Source organism: Anticarsia gemmatalis, chromosome Z (assembly GCF_050436995.1).
Source record: "Anticarsia gemmatalis isolate Benzon Research Colony breed Stoneville strain chromosome Z, ilAntGemm2 primary, whole genome shotgun sequence".
NCBI lineage: Eukaryota > Metazoa > Arthropoda > Insecta > Lepidoptera > Erebidae > Anticarsia > Anticarsia gemmatalis.
In genome coordinates this window covers 9,991,414-10,017,700 of record NC_134776.1, presented here as the reverse complement: position 1 = coordinate 10,017,700, position 26,287 = coordinate 9,991,414, and the positions used below count along the sequence as shown (strand labels likewise).

At 35.3% G+C, this 26,287-nt stretch overlaps 1 protein-coding gene across 1 annotated transcript; it reads left to right on the top strand.

The window, feature by feature from the left end:
* Nucleotides 1–144: 144 nt before the first annotated feature.
* LOC142986313 (inositol polyphosphate-4-phosphatase type I A) lies at nucleotides 145–25,346 on the top strand. Its single transcript, XM_076134760.1, has 19 exons — nucleotides 145–471; nucleotides 5,303–5,458; nucleotides 7,620–7,811; nucleotides 9,304–9,455; nucleotides 10,915–11,076; nucleotides 11,346–11,701; nucleotides 11,825–12,015; nucleotides 12,326–12,482; nucleotides 12,869–13,059; nucleotides 13,546–13,658; nucleotides 13,773–14,192; nucleotides 15,033–15,195; nucleotides 15,928–16,112; nucleotides 16,416–16,627; nucleotides 17,089–17,185; nucleotides 17,548–17,734; nucleotides 18,396–18,518; nucleotides 18,975–19,110; nucleotides 19,411–25,346. Exons 1-19 carry the CDS (start codon nucleotides 354–356, stop codon nucleotides 19,541–19,543), a joined length of 3,444 nt encoding a protein of 1,147 aa, XP_075990875.1. The 5' UTR covers nucleotides 145–353; the 3' UTR covers nucleotides 19,544–25,346.
* Nucleotides 25,347–26,287: the final 941 nt, after the last annotated feature.

The following is a 26,287-nucleotide window of genomic DNA, read 5'->3' as shown; positions in this document are numbered from 1 at the left end:
TCACAGTAGATAATGTATTACAATGAATGCTGAGCTTTAGACGTAGATAAAAGAAAATATTTTTAATCTGTTTCTAGGTTTAACAAATTTTATCTGTGACTGGGACACTTCGAAATGAAATGTCAAATCATACAAAATCTCAGTGGCTGGAGTACGAATAAAATAACAAAATAAAAAATTAACCTTGCAAGATGCCGTAAAACAGTCCATTAACTAAAATTCTACCATCTACTGACCACATGGCGTAAAATTCTAATCATATAATATATCGCTGTATATATCTTTGCGCTCGAGTTTCAAAAAATTCGCTTGCTAAATACAAGTGATGATATTTTTCTACTAATTTCGTAAATATGAGATACAACAAACAAGAATTAGTTGCGCTAGCATCTCAAACATCACAGAATTTTGATCGCGAGGGTGTTCTGGTGCTGAAAGAAAGACAGGATGGCTTTTTCAGAAGATCAGAAGGTAAGCACTTTTTAACAGGTTTTTAATCAATAATTCCAAAAAAAATATTAGCGCTGTGCCAAGATGGCCTGATGTAATTTTTAAATATTAGAAGCCAATAAATTAAATATTTGTAGAATAATAATCTACAGAAAATTTAATGTACATGTAGAAATAATTAATTGTTGAAAAACATGATCTATTGTTTAAGTGTTGCATTAGCATATCTATGTGCTACTAACACAAGGCATTTGTTGTACAATTCTATTGTCGTTTGTCACTTGTACAGCAATTACTTAATTTTTTAAGTGGTAAAATAATTTGTATCACATGATTTCTAGTACTTCAGCCTTGTTATTTCAAGGTGTATTCTGATCACTACTACAAACAAGCTATTTGGCTAGAATTCACTTAAACCTTTTTACTGTTTATTGTAAGATAAAAATCTTAGTTTTTTTACCTTTATTTGAGTTGTAAAGAAACTAGGGTAGTTGACTAAAAATAACATTGAATGGATAAACACTGTCAATCATTTGCTATGTGATAATATTTTCACAAAAACATGTTTTTTATAAGTAAATATAAACTCTTTACCTCTTCAGCTACCTTTATTTTTTTGTACATAAAATTTAATGATGCTGAATACTGCTGTGTTAAGTGTTTTCTTCGACTATCTGTTTAATCTAAAGCCCATTTTAACAGATTATTATATTATATCTAATGTAAACAAATATTTTTTATAGAAATATTTATTACATGTTTATTTTTTTGGCAATTTACAAGATCAAGAACTTTAAATTCTCTTTTACCTTTCATGTTTATTCAGAAACTAAATTATTAATTGATTATTTTTACGTCTATGCAACAATAAAAAAAACCTATAAACCATGTTTAGGATTAATAATATTTTTCATTAGTAACACATGTTTCATAATGGTTCAACCATGTGTTACATGTTTGTTTTGTAAAACTGTTAAATAAAATGAGTACATATGGCTAGTTGACTGTTGTTCCCACCCTTTTCATCTAGTCATATTCTACAAATTTCATAATCAAGCTAGATTCGAAAAAAAAATGTAGTCAAGTTGCGTAATAACTATTGAAAAATCCTCTTCCTCAGCAGGCTATCAGTTTATCTCAATTTATTTCAAAAGATATTCCATTAATGTGATGTATAAATCTATTACAAACATTATTTATTTTCTTGTGTACTTGTTTGTCACAATTTCAAGATAATGAGTTTGTTTATTTACCATTTGGCCTACTTTGATGATAGAATTATGTGTTTTGCTTGATTTAGTAATTGAGTTCTAGAAGCTGTAAAAATATAATTTCGTTTTAAGTAATATAGATTACTGGGCAAGAATAATAATAAGGATTTGCCTTAAACATAGGACAGAAGGGTGGTTTAAAATGTACATCAATAATGATAGGCTTATGTGCAACAAAGTTGACATGAACCCTACCTGCCAATGTAACCATCTGCACTCTAAAATTACAACAAGCTATCATTATATGCAAATGTTTATTGGAATCTTAAATAGCTGTACTAATATTTTGGTTAGAATATTAATAATCAGTAGTAATTTTAACTAAACACTACGCGCCGTGACGTACTAATAATACGATAGCATAAATATTCCTTTAGTCAAGGTTATTGTTATCGTGTACATTTGGCATGCATGTGCCAGTCATTTATCCGCCTGCAGTACAATACTGCCTTATTCCCACGAAATGACATAAACAAGACGGAAAATGCGTCGACTAATTACTTTAGCCATGATGTAGGACTAAGCCTAGCAGCCCGTCACCACAGTCCTAGAAAGGCTGCATTCTATATACGCACACTGCAGCCGCAGTGTTACCGCGCTCGGAGTCAATTTCAATGAGATTCAAGAATATCTGTAGTGTCCCTTGCAGTTTGCAGGCAACTGCAGACCGCAGACTGCGACGTCAGCACGTGCGCGACAGCAGACGTGTTAGGAAGCGATTCCACTCAAGCAGTCTCTCAAAATCTCTACACTGGAAACAGTGTCTTTCGTCGTTTCGCGATCCGTTATTCTCCGCTCGGATTAGTACCGCTTCCGGGGGAACCCACCCTTAGATGTTTGCAGGCTCAGCTTTACCATCTCTTTATCTAAAGTGGGTTCGAATGCATAATACTCCCTTCCATTATTATTTCAATCTTATACATACATATGGAGGAACACCGATTACTACCTCTATGTAACCGGTGTAATATGCATACCTATATTTTTTACTAGCTGACCCGCGCAACTTCGCTTGCGTCATATAAGATAGAATGGGTGAAATTTTCCCCCATTTTTGTAACATTTTTTACAGGTACTCTGCTCCTATTGGTCGTAGCGTGATAATGTATAGCCTATAGCCTTCCTATGATCATAAATGGGCTATCTAATATTGAAAGAATTTTTCAAATCGGACCAGTATTTCCTGAGATTAGCGCGTTCAAACAAACTCTTCAGCTTTATAATATTAGTATAGATGAGAATACATATTAATACACGCAAAACTAGTCAAAAGGTAAAAGTTCGAAATCGTATAGACTATTTAGTTCAAAAACTGCTATAAAATTGTTGATACAAATAGTAATAACGAACGATAAATATACATTGCCGTTTTATCGTAGCTTAGATCGTTGCAGAGTGCAGACCTTGTGGGGTTGTAATTTACTTGAATCGTCGCGTCTTGTTTCTCATCTCCTAGTTATGCTCCCCTCGGGGATGCAAGGGCGTAAAGTTGCAGGATGAAGACTATTTCTGTAATAAATCCATCAGAATAATGTGTTTCACGAACTATCTTCAGTAATCTAGCTATTTACTATTTCTTACGGCTCGTTAGAGGTCGACCTTGCGTTAAAGTTGTTCAAACACTCGTAGGTCTTTGTCTTTGTTACTATTCATTATTTAAGGGTTACTTTGTTCGTGATTCGTGACAGACTGTGGCATAAGATTCTGCGTTACGCGTTCTCGCAAACAAAAAAGAGGTTTTATAACTTTATGTTCTCAATAAATAACATACTATTATAATGTTTTTGTTATTCATTCATATAAATAAGTTAACGAGAAACAGGTCACGACTATACGATTATCGTGTTTGATTCAATAAGGTAACAAACGAATATAAATCGTACCAGTGTTATGACTAGGAGTACTTGTGTCTTATAGGGATGGACAATGCCTTCACTGACGTCAATGCTTAGTTATTTTTGTTCACAACGCCTTCTTACAGCTAGAGGCTGGGATTGATACACCCCAGTCTATTTATACGCCTATTTATTTCTTCAATGTATATCATCGAATTTGATGTAAATGATTACGATATATTCTTTTGCTATGTGTTCGTTTAATATATAGATATTATCGTAAGTTTTTATGTTCGAATTTGGTGACAGAAGGGCAGCTGGCCATTTTTAGTTTTGAAAAGTGTAAAAAGCTGCTCCCTTAATATCGATGGGGTGGATAAAACTAGCAAGTCTAACTGCGATTAACTTATACCATAAAGATGCAGGGGTCTCTTGTGCTAGACATACATTATAGACTTGGAAACTGTTGACGTCGCAGCGGAGAGCCACCTTCCTAAATAATTAATCGTGTGTGGCGATAGAGCTTCGAGATCTAGCGTAAATTTGTGTTTAGACCGCCAGATGTATAAAGTCCAGGCATATTATATTATGCTACATACACAATGTGTATGAAACTTGCCTGGTATAATAAGAAAGTCTACATTTTCTTAACAGGAAATCTTTATAAAAAATGTCGAGAAATGTAGAAATAAGAATGGTAACACTTGAAAAGGGCGATTGCAATTATACTATCTGATACCTGATAGCTTTATCTGTTGTCTATAATAAGTTTACATTTATCGTGACTATTCACTTATACTTAATTTTCACTTAATGTAACGGTCTGGTCCCTCAAAACATGTCTGCACTTACTAAACACTTTTTCCTGCAAATTTATAAAAATAGAACAATTATCATTTTCCGTGAACGATGGCTGATCAATAAGTGGTTGAATGGGCACTGCTAATTTTAATTTTGTAAGAGAGGATATCGGAAAATAACTGGGGTCTATACTAGAGCAGTGCCATTATATGAGATTCTTACGAAAATTAGTCGCACGATCGCTGGCTAAGGCGTATCGACGGGCGCATCAGATTTTCTGGTGATGCGCAATGCAAAGAGTTTGATACAAGAGGTGTGAATTTGAAACTTGATTGAGTATGTATTATAAAACGACTAGTGGATTCGATTTTGGTTGTAAAATAAAGAAAAGGATTTTTGAAAGTTTTTGAGAGTAATTTTTAGTACGAAATAGAAAACGCAATTTAAGTTACGTCTGCCTTAGTTCTGTTGTTTATTAAACCTATAATTATCTCGATGTCTTCTTTCTGTTTCGTTTTTATAAACATTGAGGCGACCTTTAAAGTTCCGAAAAGATTAGCAACGTTAAAGCTATGGTCAGTAATATATTCATATATTATGATCTGTAAACACAATCAAGCTTGTACTAGGTCTGCCGCGCCAGAGATTACTTAACCCCGTTAATGGTTTATCGATCCGTGGGTGCAACTGACAACGAGAGCCACAAATCGCTTTCTATATTGTTTGAACAATTTATGAGTCTCATTTGAGCTGAGCTTGTATGTATGTATTCTGTGAAAACATTGGCACTCGGGTGTTCCTAACACGGGGTGGGAAAACGTTTTTCGAAAGCTGAACGTAAATTGTACACAGCTGCATACAGTTTCTAGGATTTATTTATCTAATTATATAGTTTTTTTTAATAAGTACTGTTTATATAACGGAAACATTTATCTTTTGTCACAGGTTGTTCCGTACGATGGTTCCGTCTCAGAGGTAACCTTCTATTCTACCTCAAAGGACCAGAGCCATGGTACGAGCCCATGGGGGTAATAGTACTAGGGCATCATCAAATCAAAGTGCAATCGCAAGATGAAAATGGACACTGGCCATTTCAAATTGGTATGTATCTGATCTTTATTTTTATTATTGTTTAAGGTATCTCGTTTTTTATTTGCACTGATGTAGAGATTATCTGAAAATATCCTACAGACAAATTTTCTGACGATATAACCCAAAAAATGTTCATATTGAGCGATTTATCTTTACCAAGAATTTGACTAGGGAGACTTGAAAAATGAAACACTTTTTACTGTGTAGTTAGCTGCTGTTAATCGCAAAATACTGCGTGGCCGTTATCGCTGCTCAAGTTAGATATGGGTTTCCTTATTCCTACACGTAGCCGACGAACACCGACCTATTTGAATAAACAAACATTCAATGCAGTTCTAATACTGTCGAATGCCGAGGTCAACTTAAAATATTCACTACGTACATACATAATGCCATCAAAAACATTCTGTAAAAACCTCAAGTCTCGCCGTAAAAAGTTGTGAGATCTATATAATACCAAGTCGATTAATCTATTTAGTCTCTACTTAAAGGACCTTCTGCCTTAAGTTATTACGTATGTTATTATCATGCCAATTTCAAAAAAATACCTCTAAAACAAATAGACCGACCTGGCCATCGCATGATTTGATTATTAGTATGTATCACACTACACAGAACGACAAGAAGTTAATGCTCCTGAAATGTTAATAATGGCGAATTTGTGTTTTCTTGCGATGACCAAGTCGATGTATTTGTTTTAAAGGTATTTTTTTTAAATTGGCATGATAATAACATACGTAATAACTTAAGACAGAAGGTCCTTTAAGTAGAGACTAAATAGATTAATCGACTTGGTATTATATAGATCTCACAACTTTTTACGGCGAGACTTGAGGTTTTTACAGAATGTTTTTGATGGCATCTCACTTCTTTTTGTAGAGCGAACATAAGTCAAATTTGTATGGAAAGACGTTTTTTTTTCATAATTCAACATATTTTCTTATGGGAATGGTGTTTAGTTTCATGGGCTAAACACCCTTACCCACCCTTTACCCCTCCCGTTATGCCTCATATAGTAGGTACCTATTTACACCTATTTATTTTATTTTCTACAGTAATAATAATTCATTAACTGCAAATGTAACCTTGTAATCTTATACATTTATATAGAATTACAAAGTTATTGTTGCAGTTGGTGTATTTAGAAAACTGGACCGAAATTAGAAAATATTAAAATTTTCCCATGATTAAGACACTAAACCCTATTTGTATTCTAAATTTTAAGCTTCTAAGTCTGCTAGAAGTACCTTAGACTTTTGATGATCGGTGAGTCAGTGAGTCAGTGAATCAGTGAGTGACAAAATTCAAAATTTTAACAAGTTGTCATTCTTAAACTACTGGTTCAAATTGACTGAAATTTTTAATATACCGTGTTTATACAATGACTGATTAGTTGCTGAAAATCCAGGCTTCTTGTTTTATCCACAACGAAATTATAGGGGCGTCAAAAATAGCCCGAATTGCTTCGAGAAAAGGATGTTACGGCCGTGCCGCTTTTTTTTTGCTCGACTTGCGGGGGCACTTCCGTGCCCCCAGATAATATGTATTCTTAATGACGTCCACTACTTGAGGCGTATTGTCCATAATTTCAGTAGAATCATGCGATAAAAGCGATGCTTTAGAATAATTAAATACTCGTCACATAATCTGAACATCGAAATTAATTATTATGCGGCTCAATTTCTGACGTGACCATGCAAAAACATTTTATCTACATTACGGATGACGAGCCTGACCTTATAAGGCCATTAATATTGCCATTTAGGGCGACTTCTTCCGCCGTTTTCCATATACCTATTTCCTCGCTGCGTATACTTGTGCCCTAATTACACAGTTACCTTTATGTGAACTTTAGATGTCTATACCTACAAGATATTCACAAAATATTATTTGATTATTTTTCTTTACTTGCAACATCCAAAAAAAATCTAATATTAATATGTAATAAATAGTAGAGATGAATTATCTGGAAAACTATCGAGATAATATCATAGTCTTAGTTATAGATTGATCCTTGATAGCGGTAGTGTATAGTTTCATGTTTACACTCTTAGCAGTTTCCAATGTTTCTAAAACAATTTATTTTTGCTCACTACAGTAATTTAGAGACGAATGTTCGATGTTCTATTTTGAGGAAAATGTTGTGTATATTTTTCTAACATGTAAACAGTTTGGGAGAACGGCGTGTGTTACAAAATGGCGACGTTCCACGAGTCGGAGAGGACGCTGTGGCTGAAGGCGATCGAGCTCGCACCATACGATAACATACGGGCGCAGGCTGATGCACTGAGGGAAAGACTGAACAAAATCAGGCCCAATATAGATATAACTACTTATAGACTGCAGAAAGGAATAGTAACTGGTAATTTTTTTCATATATATTTCGTAATATTAATAACGTAATGTCCAGTTCATTCATTATTTCCAGGTTATCGAGGTGTTCTTTAGATACAAGGCATCTCCATTTTTATTCAGATAGCCCTAACTCTGACTTAAGATATGGTATTGACATCGAGCGTCAGTGTGGCTATCAAGAGAACTTATTGTCACATAACATAAGTCAGTCATCAGTTGATTGGCAAACATAACTCACACTGACATCTCATAATGATCTTTTATTTCTTCTTCACCGGTTGTACGGAGCAGTTTGAATTAATTATGATGATAAATGTTCGCACGGGGCTCATAAATCAACGAATTGGATTTTTCAACACAATTTTACTTCTAAATTTGTTTTTTTTTGCGACACCGATGATTACGTTATACGATACCTGTATAATTCTTTGCTACTTTAAAATTTATTTATACAGTTCATGTCATTGGGCAACAGGTACATTCTGACATTTAAATCACCGTAAGTACTTGAGAAGTAGAAGCCGTACAAAGAAATTTAATTCGAAGTTTTCAGACTGTTTACGTCTTGATCTGTTGAAGTTTACTTGATTTGTATTTTGACTCGCAACGAATGTTGTTTTTATGATTTCTCCAATTTCTTATATGTGATTAAAGAATAATCAATGCTAAAAATGCATTTCCAAAATTTAAATTCCATTATTTCTAGAGTTGAATATTAACGATTAGCGGCGCCGACCCACCCGGGTTTAGCTAAAAAAACTAAATCTAAAACTATACATTACTCACGGTGAAATATTTTTAAGTTCGTACAGTGGAAGTTTATCCCCTTATTATAAGTACACAAATTTACTTACATCTTAACTTTTAATAGTAGCAGGTATAAACTAAGATAGATAACGATGTATCAGTTGGCTATCCCGGTACACTATTTTCGAAGGGTTTAAAAAGCTCTATTTCCTAAAGTACCGAATGTGCCACGATTGCAATCGAAATTGATCGATATTACGTGACAAATTGGTATCCGTATTGGCAATCTAGCTCACCAGCCACCCGCAGATAGTGACACCTCTCGCAGTAATGATCGTTTGTGATGTATGATTTTAACTTTTGACTTATGTGGCGGAAAATTGCGTATTGTTTATATTTAGTGTTGTCGTCATCGAGCATATATTTTAGTGCATCAATATCAGGTATTTAATAGCAGTCGTAATTTAGTGTTTAAAGTTGAGTGGCATACGCATCAGTCTTTTACGAAAGTGGCTATGGGTACGAAGCTTACTAAACCTCTATCACATTTATTATTTAATCAGTTCCTGGGATAATGCAATACCCCACAAAAAGAAATTTGGGAGGCATAGTCTGCTCGAGACTTAAACCTGCTCTCGTTCTGCAATACCCTTATCAAAGGGCAATTTGGGTGGCATGATCTACTCGAGACTTAACCTGCTCTCATTCCGGGAGAAGTGATTATTATTAATCAAATGTTTGTTTGTTCCTAGATATGAACGAAGTGCCGCTATGTGAGCTGGCTTTGTCGTGCGACAACTTGCTGTGTGACGCTCACGGCAGGCCCCCTTCACCGCTCATCGTCATTTACGTCAAGTACGATAAGGGACTGTGTGTTAGATACGGCGCTACGGAAATTGTTGAGGTAAGTGCTACAGATATCGTACTGTTACTGCTCTTGACATTTTAATTTCATTGTCTTTATTCATTCCTTATGCGTCATTTCATACAATGTAATTTTCAGATTTAGTTACATAATTATTTGCTGAAAATATTTATTTTTAACAAAACTCGATGTAAGATGCTTGTTTTAGTTTTTTTTCGCCCCACAGATAACGATGTATATGTACATGTAGTTATGGATTTGAAGCTCACATCAAGTAAATAGCAAAGGAGTTCCTCGGGTGGACTCTAGTCTGTCGACAGCAGGGAACGACGGTTGATCAATTCTTGTAGTAAACTCCTTCTCGATTGAAGACATTTTGCGTATTTACTATAGATCGGTAATCGATTGAATCCTGCTGATGTATGATCAACTTAGATAAAACAGTAATTAAGTAAATAGGCGTCTTCAGAATGACTTTTCTGAATAAACGACATCAGTAAAGCGATCTAATTGATAGTGTTCATAAATTCCTTCCTCAAATAGGAAACTGTACTATAAGCTGTTTAGTAGACAATGAATCAATAGTTTGTTAGCATTGCGTTATCTACGCTTTATCTGTTACGGTTCAAGCGTTGCATAGATAAACGTGTCATGCAAGACGGAATGTTGTGTTTACTATTCTAATATAATGTTCATATTGCATAATTTCTACGTTTCGAAACCACGTCTATGGGCTGTGATAAAGATTTTTTCTTAAAATTGAAATTGAATTTCCATCGATATCAAGATTCACCCATTAGGGTTGTTTTGTTATTTAATTAAATATAAACCCAGTACAATTCAGGCTCGGCCTCGTCACTTTTCAATATCAGGTAACTTATCTGATGAAAGATTGTCAGTTAATTTCGTACGCATGCGCTCACTTTATCTCATAAATAGGTTATCTGAAACTTATTCACATGCTGTGAAACTGGCCCTTAGTCTCTCTTCTTGCCATTTTGAACCAAAAATTTCAATCAGCCAAAAGCCCGACTTACGTATCTGATCTGGGATAGTATTCGCGCTGTTGGGTACAAACGCGTTGGAGCACCTAACTAGTTTTAAAATCGATCATCGTACTAGCTTTTGGGTGTCCTAACATGGCGTCAAATAGCCTCATATATTTTCCCGTTTGTAACATCGCATCTTGTAAACTATCTCGTTGTTTAACTTATATCCAAAAGATACTAATCTACCTTAGCTTTCCTGACGTTTCGCCATTGCTTGCACAAGAAGCTGATTAAGGCAGTCTACTCACTCCTGGTTTCTGAGGTACATCTAGCGGTAAATTATCTATTCAATAGCTTTAACCTCATATAAAAAGGCGCTATTCAATAGATAAACTACCGCTAAATGTACTCGAAAACCATCAGTCAACTACATAAATTAAATAATTAATGATCTGATAACAAAATAGATACATTAATTACATACAAAATCATGATTTCTTTGTACACAGACGTGCAGTAACCCATGCTTTTCGAAGACTATATTATTCCGAGCGAGCGACGGTCTGACGGGCTCGGCGTTGGTGCGCATTGTGGTCTACGATGTCAAGGAGCGGGTCTCCGAGACCGCTGTGCCGATGGGATACACCTCCATGCTACTGAGCACTATACAGGTATTGTCATATTTCGAAAACATCATGCCAGTTTTCTAGCAGAGATAGTCATTATAAAATTGAGTATGTATCAGTATGCTTTAGAACTCGCGCGCTATTAAATCAATTCCAGATTTAGTAATATCTTTTCTATACGTATTTACGAAACCTTGAAGTTATCCACTCATTCAACAGTCATTTTGTTTGATAAAAGTAAAAATATTAATAAATAATATTGTCATAAAAATAGCATCACCTGGTTTTTAAATAGCATTTTACCGTTTGCACAGGAAGCCCAAAGGATGCGCGTGGCAATTATCACAAGGGACCAGAAAACAGTTGGTTTCGTCACCATCAACGGCTGGAGCCTAGAGCCTTCGTACATTGGTACGAGTCCTAGTCACACGAACGACCGCAACAGCATAGATATACCGCAGAAGGTTTTATGCCACCGTCGATCGCAGTCCTTACCTCCAAGACTCGGTTTGAAATTGAAGTTCCCGTCGTACGGTAGTCTTTTGAAGCAGAACTTCGTGAACAGTCACCAAGTGACGTATCGCTTCCATTCGGGCTTGGGGGGAGATATCACCGTGCATGAGATCATGGCGGAGCCGAAGCTATGCTACTTGATGCCGATTCAACTTCTGTAAGTATTTTTAGACAATTTAGCTTTGCTAGCGTAATTCCTATGTATTTACAGATCATTATACATATACATTAATGAGATATGATAGATAAATAATATGTATTCTTGATACAAATCTTCCAGCGACATATACATCCAAAGAGAGAAAGAACTGCTAGAAGAGTTACTATCAGTGGGTGAGATCTGCGGTCAGTGGCAGTCGCGTCAGCTGGAGCTGGTGAGCACGCACGTGTCTCTGCTCAAACACTACTGCCACTCAAGGCGCAGCATGCTGAATATGGACAAGCACCTCTTCAAAGCCAGCAGTAGAAAAGGTGAGACTAAATTTATGACCATTTTGTGCAAAGAAGTGATAGCGTAAAATAGTTCATGTGATAGTTAACTTTATCGTATCATGCCCTTTAAACCCGAAGGTGTAGACAGAGATGTAAGAAATACGCCCATGTTTCGCCATTTACAATTATGTTAGTCTCATAATGTACCAGGCACGTCACCAAACTTCGAGCACCTACTAAGAATATTAATAGTAAATCTTAGTGACACGCCGCATGTTCTCAGCTCAATAACTTTCCTCATTGCATACTATTATACATTTTTTTTAAACTTTATGTTCGTTTGTTTCAGAGGATGCAAGCTTAGAATTTGCGCCAATAAACCTACACTTGCAACGCATGTGGGTGCACAACGACACTCTGAACAAGACCGGCTTTCATGATATCGTAACTGCCGGTGCATTTGCTGCTCACACGCACAAGAGCGAGAGAACTGGTGGACTTATCAGGTGAGGTTTTAAAACTGATCAAAAATGAAATATGCCCCTTAAATTTAATAATAATTTATGATATTTACCTTATCCTTGAAAAAAATTGCGGTGGTACTTCGAGACTTATAATTAACCCAATGTTACGTGACACTAGGCAATGGTAATAATTGAAAGGATTTGGCAGTCAATAAGTACCAAACCATGTTACCTAGAGAAGTCAACTTCACGCGTGGCATTTCACATATTTTTCTTTTACACAGGAATAGTTTCTAGAGCAGGATTTGTCGTTATATGCAAACATGGTTTTCATGTGGTACTTGCATAGTGAATAAAATTTTATTTCTTAATTGCGGCCAGAATTTAACCGGTTTACTATTTTACTAAATATTTTTCAATTCTTACAGGTTGGTGCAACAAGTGAAAGATATAAACAGCACTAAAGCCGAGCTGAACTCGATAACAAGCAAGATACAGGCGGAGTACGACAACGTGGTCGCTGTGAGGCGGCTCCGAGACGAAGTGTCGCAGGATATGGAGAGAATCATCATGCTACTACACGCGAAACAGTATACCGAGATCAATACGGCGATTGAAGGTAATTGGGAACTTTATGCATATAAAAGTATTTGTTATATGCAGCGGTTGATGTATTTTAGTATGTATGCCGCGTGTGTATATTTCTTTCCGCGAATGGGTAGTTGACCGAGTGAACGAACAATTTGCAAAACGTGTGCTAGTGAAAGGTTTATCTAAATTGCTCATGCTATGTAATTTGTTCGAAAATAATGTTAAAATTGTAATACAGACAAACATTTTATTAAGCACTCATTTGATACCAACGAAAGAACGAAACTATGACGTCATTACACCGTATTTCTATATTCAAATGTGCTTTCGACATTTCATAAAGAGTAGCTATTTGTCTGGTAGTAAAGTATCCAGATCATGTTCTACGGTACACGTATACGCATTTAACCACGTGCACATTCGTAGTATACTAGTTTGTTCGCTTCAAGAATACATTGATAGTTTGATATGACAAAAATATGTGCGAGTGCTAACTCTGATTTTGTTGTTACAGGCATAAAAAGTAAAGTAAAGAGTATATTGGCACAATGGGAGCCCGCAGTCATTGAGGAGGCGCTGTCTTTTATTGGATGGCCGAAGAATACGTGCGAAGATGCCGACCAACAGGTAAACGCTTAACCCCATCAATTAATTATACAAGATTCAGTTAAAATATTGAAGATATTGAACCATTATTGATCAAACGTACAAACATATTAACATTTTATGTACATTTTCCAGACTCTTTCAACTATAATGCGGCTCACGGAACAACTAGCGATGTTCGACACGGGATCAGACTGCGATACCTTCGCTTCATCGAGTTCAAGTTCCAAAGAAACCTCTCCCACGGGCGAACCCCCAACACTTTCCTCCAGCGTACCTAACATATCCAACTACCCAGCTAAGAAACTTCTAGAAACAGAATTACAATTCCATAACGATTACTTTAAGAACGAATCAGAGAATATTGAAAGAGGCGGCCTGAATTATTCCTTCCGGTCTGTGAGATTAGCCAAGCCAAAGTTAGATGGCCATAGTTTGTCGTTCGATTGTACTAAGAGGCACGGAAGTCTGCGACATGATTTCAAAAGTTCGGCGTCTTTAGAACAAGTGTCTTATCGTTGTTTGGTTGATGGACTTAGGAGTGATAAGAGAAAGGTGGGTTAAACTTATTTCTTTTAATGTTTTTATGTTGCTGGCTCTGCGCATTGTTATGTTGCTATTACTTGCTATGCTCTTAAGTTCTGGCGAATAATGTTTTTTTTTAATAAAGAACTTGATTGTAAATATTAAAAATAAAGATTTTGATATGCTCTAATATTAAATTCATTCGAGTGTACTTCGATGGGCTGTTGCGTAAACATTGTTTCTTGATTGACATTTTGAGATTCATGTGCAGAGTAATCGTTTGTTTTATTTTGCTGGCATTGTATGTGTACATGCGAACATTATATTGCCAGAATGCTTGCACTTGAACGTTACGCGAATAAATGATCTTACATATATTATTTATTATTAAAGAACAAGATGAAACGTTTGTAATATATTTCGTATTAGAATTTGTAGAAGAAAACGCTGTGCGATCTCTAAAACCAATAACTAAGAAGTACGATAACGTCGTATAAGCATTGAATCTATGAAAGTTAGAAAAGCCTTTAGCCAAGTATAAGTAGAAATGGACCTTTACATCACGTCTCTCTTTCCGGAGATCGATCTGGCAAGTTTATTCTAAAAAATAAAAGAATATGTGCGCAAATGCCGTGGCTGAGCAATTTCGTAATGACCACATTGTTTTGTTGGTATTTAGGTTGGTAGTGTTAGCCTGCTATGTGACAAATACAATGTAACGTCATTCGATCTATGTGTTTTCCTAACAAATAAATAGGCACAGCAAGTTTAAGACTAGCTATTTGACAGTGGCATGACTTTATATAAGTGTGTAGCATTAGTAGTTTACACAGCGTAGTGGTATATACTATTTTTTCTTGTTGTCAACAGGCGCTAGAATCAAGACGCGAGTCGACCACGTTGCCGACCGTCGGACAAGTAGACCAAGCGACGAGGGAGAACAATCTGACCTATCTGCGCAACGTCGGGATTGTGGTCGAAGACTCCCTCACCTCCCTCAATGAACAACTCAACAAGATTGTTGAGAATAACGGTAATTCATTTCTATTGGATATGAAAAACTAACTAAACTATTCTTTTATTGTTCGTTTAGTCATTATTGTAGTTATTAAATTAGCTTTTTTATATGCTGTTGTTAAGCAAAGATATTGGCATAAAAACACCAGTACACTACAAACGCTATAAGACTACTACAATGAACAAGAGTTGCGACCCATACAAATATTTGCACATATCCACGAATAGATATCTAAGGATCTGTTCGTGGATGCGTGCAATATGACCCTCGGGCAGCCTAGGCTGGCTTTTTGTTGTCCGCTTTGACACATAATATATATGATGCTAATGTATAAAGTAAACTTCAAATACGTCCGTAAATTAACAAATATTGTTAACTAGCTGACTCGCGCAACTTCGCTTGCTTCATAGAAGAGAGAATGGTTCAAAATGTTCCCCGTTGTTATAACATTTTTGCTGGTACTCTGCTCCTATTGGTCGTAGCATGATGATATATATATTCCTCAATAAGTGGGCTATCAAACACTGAAAGAATTTTTCAAATCGGTCCAGTAGTTCCTGAGATTAGCGCATTCAAACGAACAAACAAACTCTACAGCTTTATAAGATTAGTATAGATTTTCAAAGAGAAGATATAACATTACTTGAATAATTCATGCTAAGGTCTTCAAGTAGGGACTAAATACACCAGAAATTTGCACTCAATGCGCATTTGATTCTCTATTAATAAACAAAAAAATGCTTTCAGAATCATCAGAGGAGGATTTAGAGACGATCAAAGGTCTGATGGACGGGGTGCGGTCGAGTGCGGACGACGTAGCTAAATGGATGCGAGTGTCTCACGCCGCGCTGCGCTTACGATGTGAGTCACCGCAGTGGGCGCGGGAACACGCCGCTTTGCAGACCAGGCGGGACACTTGCTTCTCACAAGCGGTAAGGCACATCTACCTCTATAAACTCTTATAACTAAAAACTATCGCATGGGCTAATCAGGCTATAAACTATCGTTTTACCGAATTTCATAAAAATCCATTCAGTAGTATGTGTGTGAAAAAGTAACAATCATACATGCACCAAACCATACCATCCAAACTCACAAACTTAATTAGTAGGATAATTCTATTTTACTAATTTTATAAATGCAGAAGTTTTAAAAATGCAAGGGTTAAGGGTAATCAGTGTAATCACCCTTAACTTATTACTTGCAAGCATTCTTCATTCTCTTCTTTGTTACAGTTGTCAACCGTAACCGCTGGTCTGCTCTGCTGGCTATGTTCAATCCCGGGTGACGTAATAGTCAAGCTGCTTAGTTCAGGACTTGGGCCTCTCTGCGGGTTCGAGGGCCTGCTCAGTCTGTACTCCACGGAGAAGGCAATGTGGGGAGATATGGTGGTAGCCGTTGAAGACCTGCAGACTGTTGTGTTTACACTTACTAAGGTTGGACATAGGTAAGACAACTTTATTGAAAGAACACTACTTCCCACAAACACAAAACTTATTTTTTGCTAACAATCCGATCGAAACGCTGGGTTAACATATAAGGCATGCTTAAATTTTCAATCGCGTTTTGGACCAAGGCTAAAAATGTAATATTGTGTTTACAATATTACATATTAAGGTCCTGTCATCTTCTTTGACATCCCTGTTTTACAAAATATTTTTATTATGACTTGGTAGCCAGACGATGCGTAGTGTTACTGTAAAAAGATAAGTGCTTCTTTTTTTGTAAAATGTCAATACCTATTAGGCCAGGACCATGGATAGTGGAGCACTAGTACAAAAATAATAGAATGCCAAATTAATAGTAGTTATTTGTCTTTTTAAAGAATAATGTTGGAAGGATTTTGATACGTCATATACATAGTAACAACATACATTTTAAAAATATTCACATTACTTTAATTTTCAGCAATTCATCAGTGCCTCAAGTGAGTGGAACGCGAGGAGCCTTGACAGTTTACATACCGATATCTGATTCTCTATACACCAGGTTCACTTCTAAAGAAGTAAGTAAAACTATTAGAATCCTATGTGACATATTAGAATCAAACAATTACAGATCGCACTATTTAAACGCATTCAGAAACTATTGAAAATCGCTAAAACATGGATCATTTTATTGCATTTTCACTACAATAGTTCAACAACTTAGTAGAGAACTAAACTACTCAAAATTAACCACAATGCCACCCGCAGACCTATAGAGCAGACAGTTGCCTGTTTGCTATGGTAGCTTCTTTTGGACATGCATTGAATTAATAATTACACTGTAATTGTATCATGCAAGGCTTACTACCTCCTTACTGAAATATACCTTTTATACTAAACATTATATCCAACATTATCTGACTATACGATTTGTTTCCAGCACCTATCGTTCACGATAACAGCAGTGTTCTTCAACATCGGTGTGAACGAGAAGGCGACGCTAGCGGAGGCGCTAGGCGAGACCACACCACAGTATCACTCCAACAGCGACAACTTGGACCGTCTGAACAAGTACTATCATAAGTACTCCAAGATATTCCCCACTGATCATATGGCGGCCAGTCGAGGTGAGCACACAATCTTTTTGTTATAGAAATATATTTGAGAAGAGGGTATTCTGATTTATAGCTTTGCATATATCTAGTTATATTTTGCTTAAAACTTATATTCTGTGTGGCCAGAATCCAACCATAATATATATAATATATGGTCTCAGGTCTACGGCCTACTACGCTTAGTTTACAACAGCCGCACGGATAGATCTCTGAGGTTGAGCTACGCTTGCCGAGGTTGTTCCGTGGATGGGTGACCATCTTATACATATCGAGTTCTTCCGTGTTTCGGAAGGCACGTTAAATTGTGGGTCCTGGCTGTCATTTCGCAAGATCTTTGACAGTCTTTAACAGTAGTCAGAAGCTTGAAAGTCTGACAACCAGTCTTACCGAAGGGTATCGCGTTAATACCCAAGTAACTGGGTTGTGGAGGTCAGATAGGCAGTCGCTCCATGTAAAACACTGGTATCCAGCTGCATCCGGTAAGACTGGAAGCCGACTCCAACATAGTTGGGAACAAAGGCTAAGCAAAGCATGGTCTACGGCCTACGGGTATATTGGAGTGACTTAAATCCGAGAATTTCTTTAGTAAAAAAGCTCTGTAACAATTTGTGTCAATGTAAAAATAATGTGTCAATGTGCATCAATAAATAAACAATTATGTTCTATATTTTAGCTTCATCGAGAACCAAACCACTTGAAGAGGTGATGGAGAACTTGCGAATATCGGTTCACAAGAAAATACCGAAGAATGTTGAAGTTCTACATTTAGCATCGTTGGCTACCAGACTTATGAATGGTAAGATTATTTTATTAAGTTATTTAAGCAGTTTCATATTCCAATGTTTATTGGTTTCACCACATGAACAATTGCATTTGTTAGCTTATTAGCTGTAATTTTGATAGATTCTTTCGTAAATTTGCTGTCTCTTTAGCAATCGAATAGGTTATGCGAGGCCAGTCCTTGGCCAGTCGTTGGAGCGTATGTATTCATAATCTGAATCAATGACTTTATGTCCTACTAGCTTCTGCATGTGACTTCGTCTGCGTGAGAACATATCCAAGAGGAAAAGTATTATATGTGATAATCCAGGTTTAAAACGCTATGTGTGCCAAATTTTGTAAAAAAATATTCAGTATTTTTGCGTTAAAGAGTAACAAACACAAATATACACACATCCACCCTCACAAACTTTCGCATTTATAATATTAGTAGGACTGATAACTTAGTATCTAATCAATATTTTGTTTATAGGTGTGAGATTCACTTCGTGCAAGAGTGCTAAAGACAGGACTGGCATGTCGGTGACGTTGGAACAGTGCTCTATCCTCGCCACCGAGTACCACCTCGCTGAACATGAGATGAAGAAGGCGCTCAGTATTATGAGGAGGTAAGGAAGTAAAATATTGCTGTATAACATTTTTATTGCAAATTTTTATATTATCTCGGTTTTTTAGGGTTTTAAGCTGTGTTCAAGTCGCAGAAATTCAATAAATAATTCTTAGTTTGGAGACTATAATAGTCATTAAGAAATTTTAATTTTGTATTAGTTGATGTATGGTTAAAGAATATTTATGTGGTATTTTAAGTTTAAAGTGAATTAGAACGTATTAGTGAAACTCATTTCTTAGTTCCTCTTTTTCGACATACTTGATACTTCTATTTTTAATGTTATCTTTCGTTATTACAGTGAAGGGTGCCGCCGAGAGAATACGCTGAAGAACATAGGAGTGAGGAAATACGCGTTTACTAAGAAACAAGTGATGGCTCTTCCCCTCGAGTACAGACCTCCACCCGGCACTTACGGCTCGTCGCAAACCTAAGGTTATACCCCACACTATTACGGCAAATACATACTTAACTATCATTTGAGTTTTGTAGAGTTTCATAGTCAATAATGTCATTTGGTTATCTCTGATGGTGAATTTCTATTTCAAGGTGTTTAACTAATAAGCTTTAACTTAAAAAATATTTGTAATTGTACGAATTCTGAAAATATTAAAGCACAAATTCTAAATGCCACGAACACTCTTCCTGATGAGTTAATGGTGGCCATGACTATGAAACTCTACATGTTACTCGGCAAGCACCAAAATAAATTGTTGTTTTATAAATCTCTTGGTAACATCTGAATCTTTTAAACTAATAGATTGTTTTACTATCTCAGGTATACATGCATATTAGAATATAACACGAAATACTTAATCGTAGACTATTGATTTGATGTTAGCGGACTGCACAATTAGTACCTTTTGTACACCAACAACTTGTTTCTCTATGGATATCTGTGTGTTATCTAGTAGGCGACAGTTTTCGATATATTCTACTAACCAATAGATAACTATCAGATAACTCTTACAACTCATATTGTCTATGTACTTATTGAATGATGAGGTTTGTCTGTAGCAGAATCTAATTGTTGAATAAGTCAATACTAAACAAATTATAAAGTAGCCGATATTTAAAACACAACTCTAATCCCAGAAGCCTTTAAATATAGTAGGAATTCAATATACAATAGGAAGTAAGCAATAGATCAGCAACTATATTTTATTTATATGAGTTGCAGGTAATGACAATAGCTAACGACTGTTGGTAACAATATTGCATTGCAACATTTATAGCAAATAATTTTTAATTTTCTTTATACAATATAACATGTATACAACGCCTGCTCAACAGATATACATTTACATATTTTGCAATAAATATTATACACGTTTATTAGACAGCAACATATTAGATTTGTAGGTTTGTATTTATTCATACATCAATATACACAAGTATGTTATTTGAAAATGAAGTCAATGTTATTTAAATCCAAGTCATTTGAACCAAGACTTATTTTAAGTTATGTTAATCAATTTCCAAATCTAAAAGTATATGGTATTTGAAATATAACACAGTTATATAATAATAACCAAGACCAAAATCTGCCAATGTGGATGCCAAGGACTTAATTAAGTACTTAAAAAATATTTTCATTATATTATTATACACAATTATTATACTTAAAATTTATTGAGTTTGTATACTTTTGTGAGAAATATACATTTATTTTGTCTTATACGAGGTCTCCATAGTAACCCAATGTATAACCGCCAATATATTAGTGAGACCAATTATATTAACATTAACATAGCAGATGAAGGAGTAGCAGAAGCAATACATTCTAAATTTGTTATAGTGAGACATATGGCCGGTCTTTACTTTATTCTAAACAATACGAAATTGATAAAGGGCAAAAGGTAATGTTTTGACGGTTTCAGTTTTAACATTACATTTTGGTGACACTAGTCTTGAAAACGGGAACCTACCCAAAATACATTTGTTTAGAATAGAGTATAAAGACCTTTACACATTGTCAAAGAAGTTTATAGATTATGTATAATGTCTTTGAGAATGTAGTGTAGCCGCTTGTGTCAACCGACTTATACCCGTGCCTAGATTAAAATAAACAGTATTGAACACCAATATTTTCTTCCAATTAAATAGTGCCAAAATATTAATAAAATAATAGAAACATATAACCATGGTATTTAAACATATAATTTGTAGATGTTTAATGAAGGAATTCATAGATTTTTCACTTATTTATATTTACTGTACCGTAATACTAAAATTATAAAATCTTATTCAGAATTGGTCTGACATTGTGATAATAATAGGATTGTGAGTGAAGCGAACTATTGACCGATTATAATGAGCTGCCTTAAATACGTACATATTCAACAGTCTACATATTTATTCTCTCTAATGAATAGCTAGGATAGTGATTTTCAGTGAACCAAGCAATAGGAGAAATTAGTTGTGCTTGTGCTGTAGTTGAATTTATGACTTATATAAAATATTTTCATAGAAATAGTCAATATCCCATAATAATATTATGAGGATGCAAGGGATCCAAAAATAGTTTCGCTTTTCTCGCAATCCTTATTGGTTTATAATACGATAGTACAAACCAATCGAACGAAAATTCATTTCTTAGGCAACTAAATATAAAAACATAGAGCATTCGCTATGTATTATAGCGAGTAGAAGTTAACTGCATTAAGCCTTAACGTGCGGCAATTTAAAGTATTTTTAGATGCAATATTATTAATATTGTCGTTGAAATCACTAACTTTTCCACGTATGGAGCACAGGTATGGTCAATGACGAATGTTCGTTCGGTTCGTTTATATCTTGAATTAAAATTCCCCTTCGTCTAGTATTACGTATAAATTACACGTCTGTACTTTTGAAATCTAAAAACCGTACTTAGCTCTTACGAAGTAACTACTACTAAAGCACAAATATTGTGTTGTGTTGCAAAATTGCAAATTTCAAAAGAGATATAATCTCTTATTTCCTCTTACTTGAGATCTGTGAGTGATCTCTCTAGAGAGGTAATTTATATTAAGATAAATGAAAAATGCACTCGTGCATTGTACTTAAATTATATGATGATGTTTTGGATGTACTTCATTCGGGCTTAGTGGGATTATATCGCTGCGAGCATTACTAAAGCATCCTATTCTTTTTGTATGAAATATCTCATTCTATCCATTCCTACGAGTACGGTTTTTCAGTTTTCTATTAATATAATAAACTGACTGTCTTGTATGTTAATGTTGTTTACTCTTAACGAGGGATTTTATCAATTTTAGGATAGTTATGAAGGATTAGATTAGATTGACGATTGATTAACGAATCAAGGTAAAGCCTAAAAATGCGAAAATCTTTGTTTAGTAAACACGAGAGATATCCGTTTGCATCTTATAGAAGAGTCTCAGGAACATCGTAAAGTAGTTTATTGGCTGATTCGACAGTTCCTTGTTAAGAGTAGACTTGTTCGTGGTACCTACACCCTTCTTATTAGGAAGTGACGTATGAATAGTTACCTCGATGGAATATCTTATATTATGTAGCATGTGTTAGTGGAGATATAATATATTTACTAATTTAGATTTGTAAGACACTTACGCTAGATTTAGAACATGTATCTGTGTACATAGGGATAAGTATTGTCGCTGTGGAGCAACCTGCTTTCATGTTAATTGATTTGTTGCTGATTTAGAAAGAGTATCATCATTGATAGACGAAATCAAGATAATATGAATAACGTGAGAGTTATTCAGCAATATTTATCTTGTTAATAGTTGTGCTTTAATTCGACCTCCCTTTGTTACTCTCTAAGCTTTCTACTATAGATTTTTTCGGTAATGATTTTGGATTAACATCATCTTCAACCAGCGACAATACTTTACCGAAACCCAATCTTATTTATTATATAAAAATAAGTGTTACCCACATACAATACTTTGATTTACCAGCCAATTATTTGTTGATTTCACAAAAATATTACGAAGTAATTTTACCGCAATGGAAGTACTTAGAATATTTTAGATAAGTTATAATTATTAATGCTTTTCATGTGTTGTTCGTTTAGTGTAGTAAAGTTGGTAATTTAATTACGTAAACGGCTGAGCAGTATTCGACGTACTTGTGTACCAAAATAACTGATTTCAACCTCTTGTTGGTAAAGTGTTATTTATTACCGATGGGAATTTGTTATGGTTGCCGGTGATTTTTGGACCTTTGTTAATTTACTGCTACTTTTTAGCCTAAGTATAACTTTTACAGCCATTGGCGTGCTATTCATTGAAACCAATATCAAAAACCTTGTCAGGGTTCTTTGTACCGATAAGTTATAATGTTTTTATTGACGCGTGGTCATCGCAAGTTTTCACGATGTTTACCTGCAAAATAAGTACGCGATTCTTTCATTAACTTTATACTATCTGACGATAAAGCCATCTTTATGTCATATTATTTTATACAACGCATGACGTATTCGCGTACTATTTTCTACTATTAAAAGTAAACAAGTAGTAGTGTTGATTTATAGAAATGTACGTTTGGTTGAATAGCGCGCCTTAAATATATTATGTGAGAAGCCATAATGACTAGTTTTACATTTTATTGGTTTTTTGAACAGTATATTTTCAATAATGGTTGCCTCACACATGTTTTATATTGTTCGCGATTTACTATAATTGTTGTATATGTGATTTTCTGTCAAATTGTTCTAGATCAGAATGTACTTAATTAGTACTTAAAATACTTTTTTATGTTGTATTGTATATGATGTTTTACGTGCCATTGCGCTGTTTTTTTGAGATTTATTTTTGGTACAACTTATTTTGTTCAAACAATAATTTTGATAAGCGTTGTCTGTACATATCTGTTATATACTTGAGAGCTGACGGCTACTTTAGAAGTGTTTGCAATTTGATTTAACTCATTCAACTAGTCTTTATCGCTAAATATACATTTTTATAATTTCGTTTACGGGATTTTGACGACTGATATTTTGTTTATTATGAATTTCCCTATTGAATTTCATTTGCATTCCATTTTAATCTAATCATTATTTAGTTCAGAAGTATGTGGTACGATATGAGGTAGTCTTCTAGCTGAAGTTATTCTAAAGTGTTTTTGAGAAACATAGTCTGTAGTACGAGTATAATATGATGTTAATGTAAGAACACATACTCATTAAGTAGCCGGTAATTGAGAGGACATTTAATTTTATGTATAATCAATAATAATCCTTACATGTTGGCTCCTTATTAGTGATAGAGAAGAAAGGAAATAAAAATTGGCGCGTGTATAGAACTTGCGTTATGAGTAATTTGTAAAATACACACGACGCGATAGCGATAGCGTTTAAACTCATATAAAAACGCTATTGAATAGATAAAGTACCGCTAAATGTGCTCAGAAACCGGGGGTAAGTAATTTCCATGTCCAGTCCAGATGGTGTTATAAAGAGGATTCAAATAGTGGCACTCACCTTTTAAGGAGGTTATTGAACGAAGAAGTTTCAGTATTTGCCGTTTAGTACAAGTATATAATTCTCTCAAAGACTGATAACTAGTTGTCAGCTCTCAAACCAAACTATATTTAAGTTTATCTTAACTTAATCCGGTGGTCTTCCCATTTGTATGGCTTTATTTAATTTTATTAAGAATACCTTTATTTATGGAGTTGGAATTGTAACACGATGGTTTACGAACTTTATTGCATACAGTGTAGGCCTACAATGTTTCGTTAATCCAAATCCATGTTCGATAACGATCATGTGAGTGACTCGATTTTTGGTTTAGTATGATTTGTACTTTCGCGAATTGTTGCAAGAAGTAAGAACAAACCAACATTTTTTTGCGAAGTTTTGTTTTCTTTAAATTATAGTAGAACCCAGGATCTAATTTTAAGTTAACTTACAAATTTTATTTACCACGTCTTTTACGAATTGCTTCTATTGGGTACATTGAATTTAAAGCATTGTACTTAATAAGGTCTCAAGGTTATTTAGCACTTGGGTTTTCTAAGTCAATGATAAGAAAACAGTTATAATTCTTCTTTATTATAACACAGACGGAACATGAAATCCTACGGATATTATTTCATATGTTTTACTTATTAGTGAAAAGTAATTTGCTTAATGTTTTGTTCGTAAAGTTCGTACTCCATCGTTTTACGAGAGATCTGTCTGTTTATAGTCGTTCTTTTTTCTGGATTAGGCTGTGAATCTGTATGTGAATCAAGTGATTACTTAATAATAAATTATTATGTTGCTTATCATGTGTTTTATTATCACTCCCTTATTCAAATCATTCCTTAACATTTGACATTTTATAGCTAATATACTATTTTTATTATTGATTGCTATTTTGAGATCGGTTTAATCCCAGCAAAAAAGACTGTTTGACTCCCATGCGTGCTCGTGCGTGTCTGTCTGTGGCACCGTAGCTTCTTAACAGGTGACCCACTTTTGATGCGGCTCTGACTCTTTCAAAGCCGGTTTCAGATCTTCCAAAATACGCACGTACCCAATACGCACTGTGGGGCTCGGTGTGCCATACCTTGCATCTCGCTTGAACCCATGCGTGAGGTTGCTTGTAAGCGAGTGATCTGCATAAACACGCGTGGATGCATTTTCTGTCTGTTGTACCCTGCGTGTTTTCTCTACAAACGGAGATACTTACACAAGCAACGTTTGAACATGCAATGCGCTACACCGCGTGGTGCGTCGCAGTGTGTAAATTGACTTAATCTTCGCGATGGTACGAAGGCACTTGAGGTAGAAACTATCCAGAGTCCGTATGTGGTGGCGATGCACGCTACGAAGAGTAGAGCAGATTTTGCAGCACTGTCGCCATGTAGACTGAAGTGTTGGTAGCCAAATATAGGTCGTGTGAGCTGAAAACCTTGGAGCGTAGCTTTCCAAATGCTGCAGACTCAGTGCTCTGATCCTGTTGTTGATCTCAGCATTAAGGTCACACTTCAATGTAACAGTGCTTCCCAGATATGGACACTTATCAATTTGCTTTAGCATATACTCGCCAAGCTTAATCGCCAGTGTCTCAAGAGCGTGCATGTCTAACGACATCACCTCTTTCTAGCATGCACATGCGATAGCAAGTGATCGACGGTGAAAGTATGCGTAAGCATGATATCGCGCGCTTCAGCGTTCCGGAGTCTCCCTGTCGACCATTGCATTTTGTCTGTGATGCCGATCG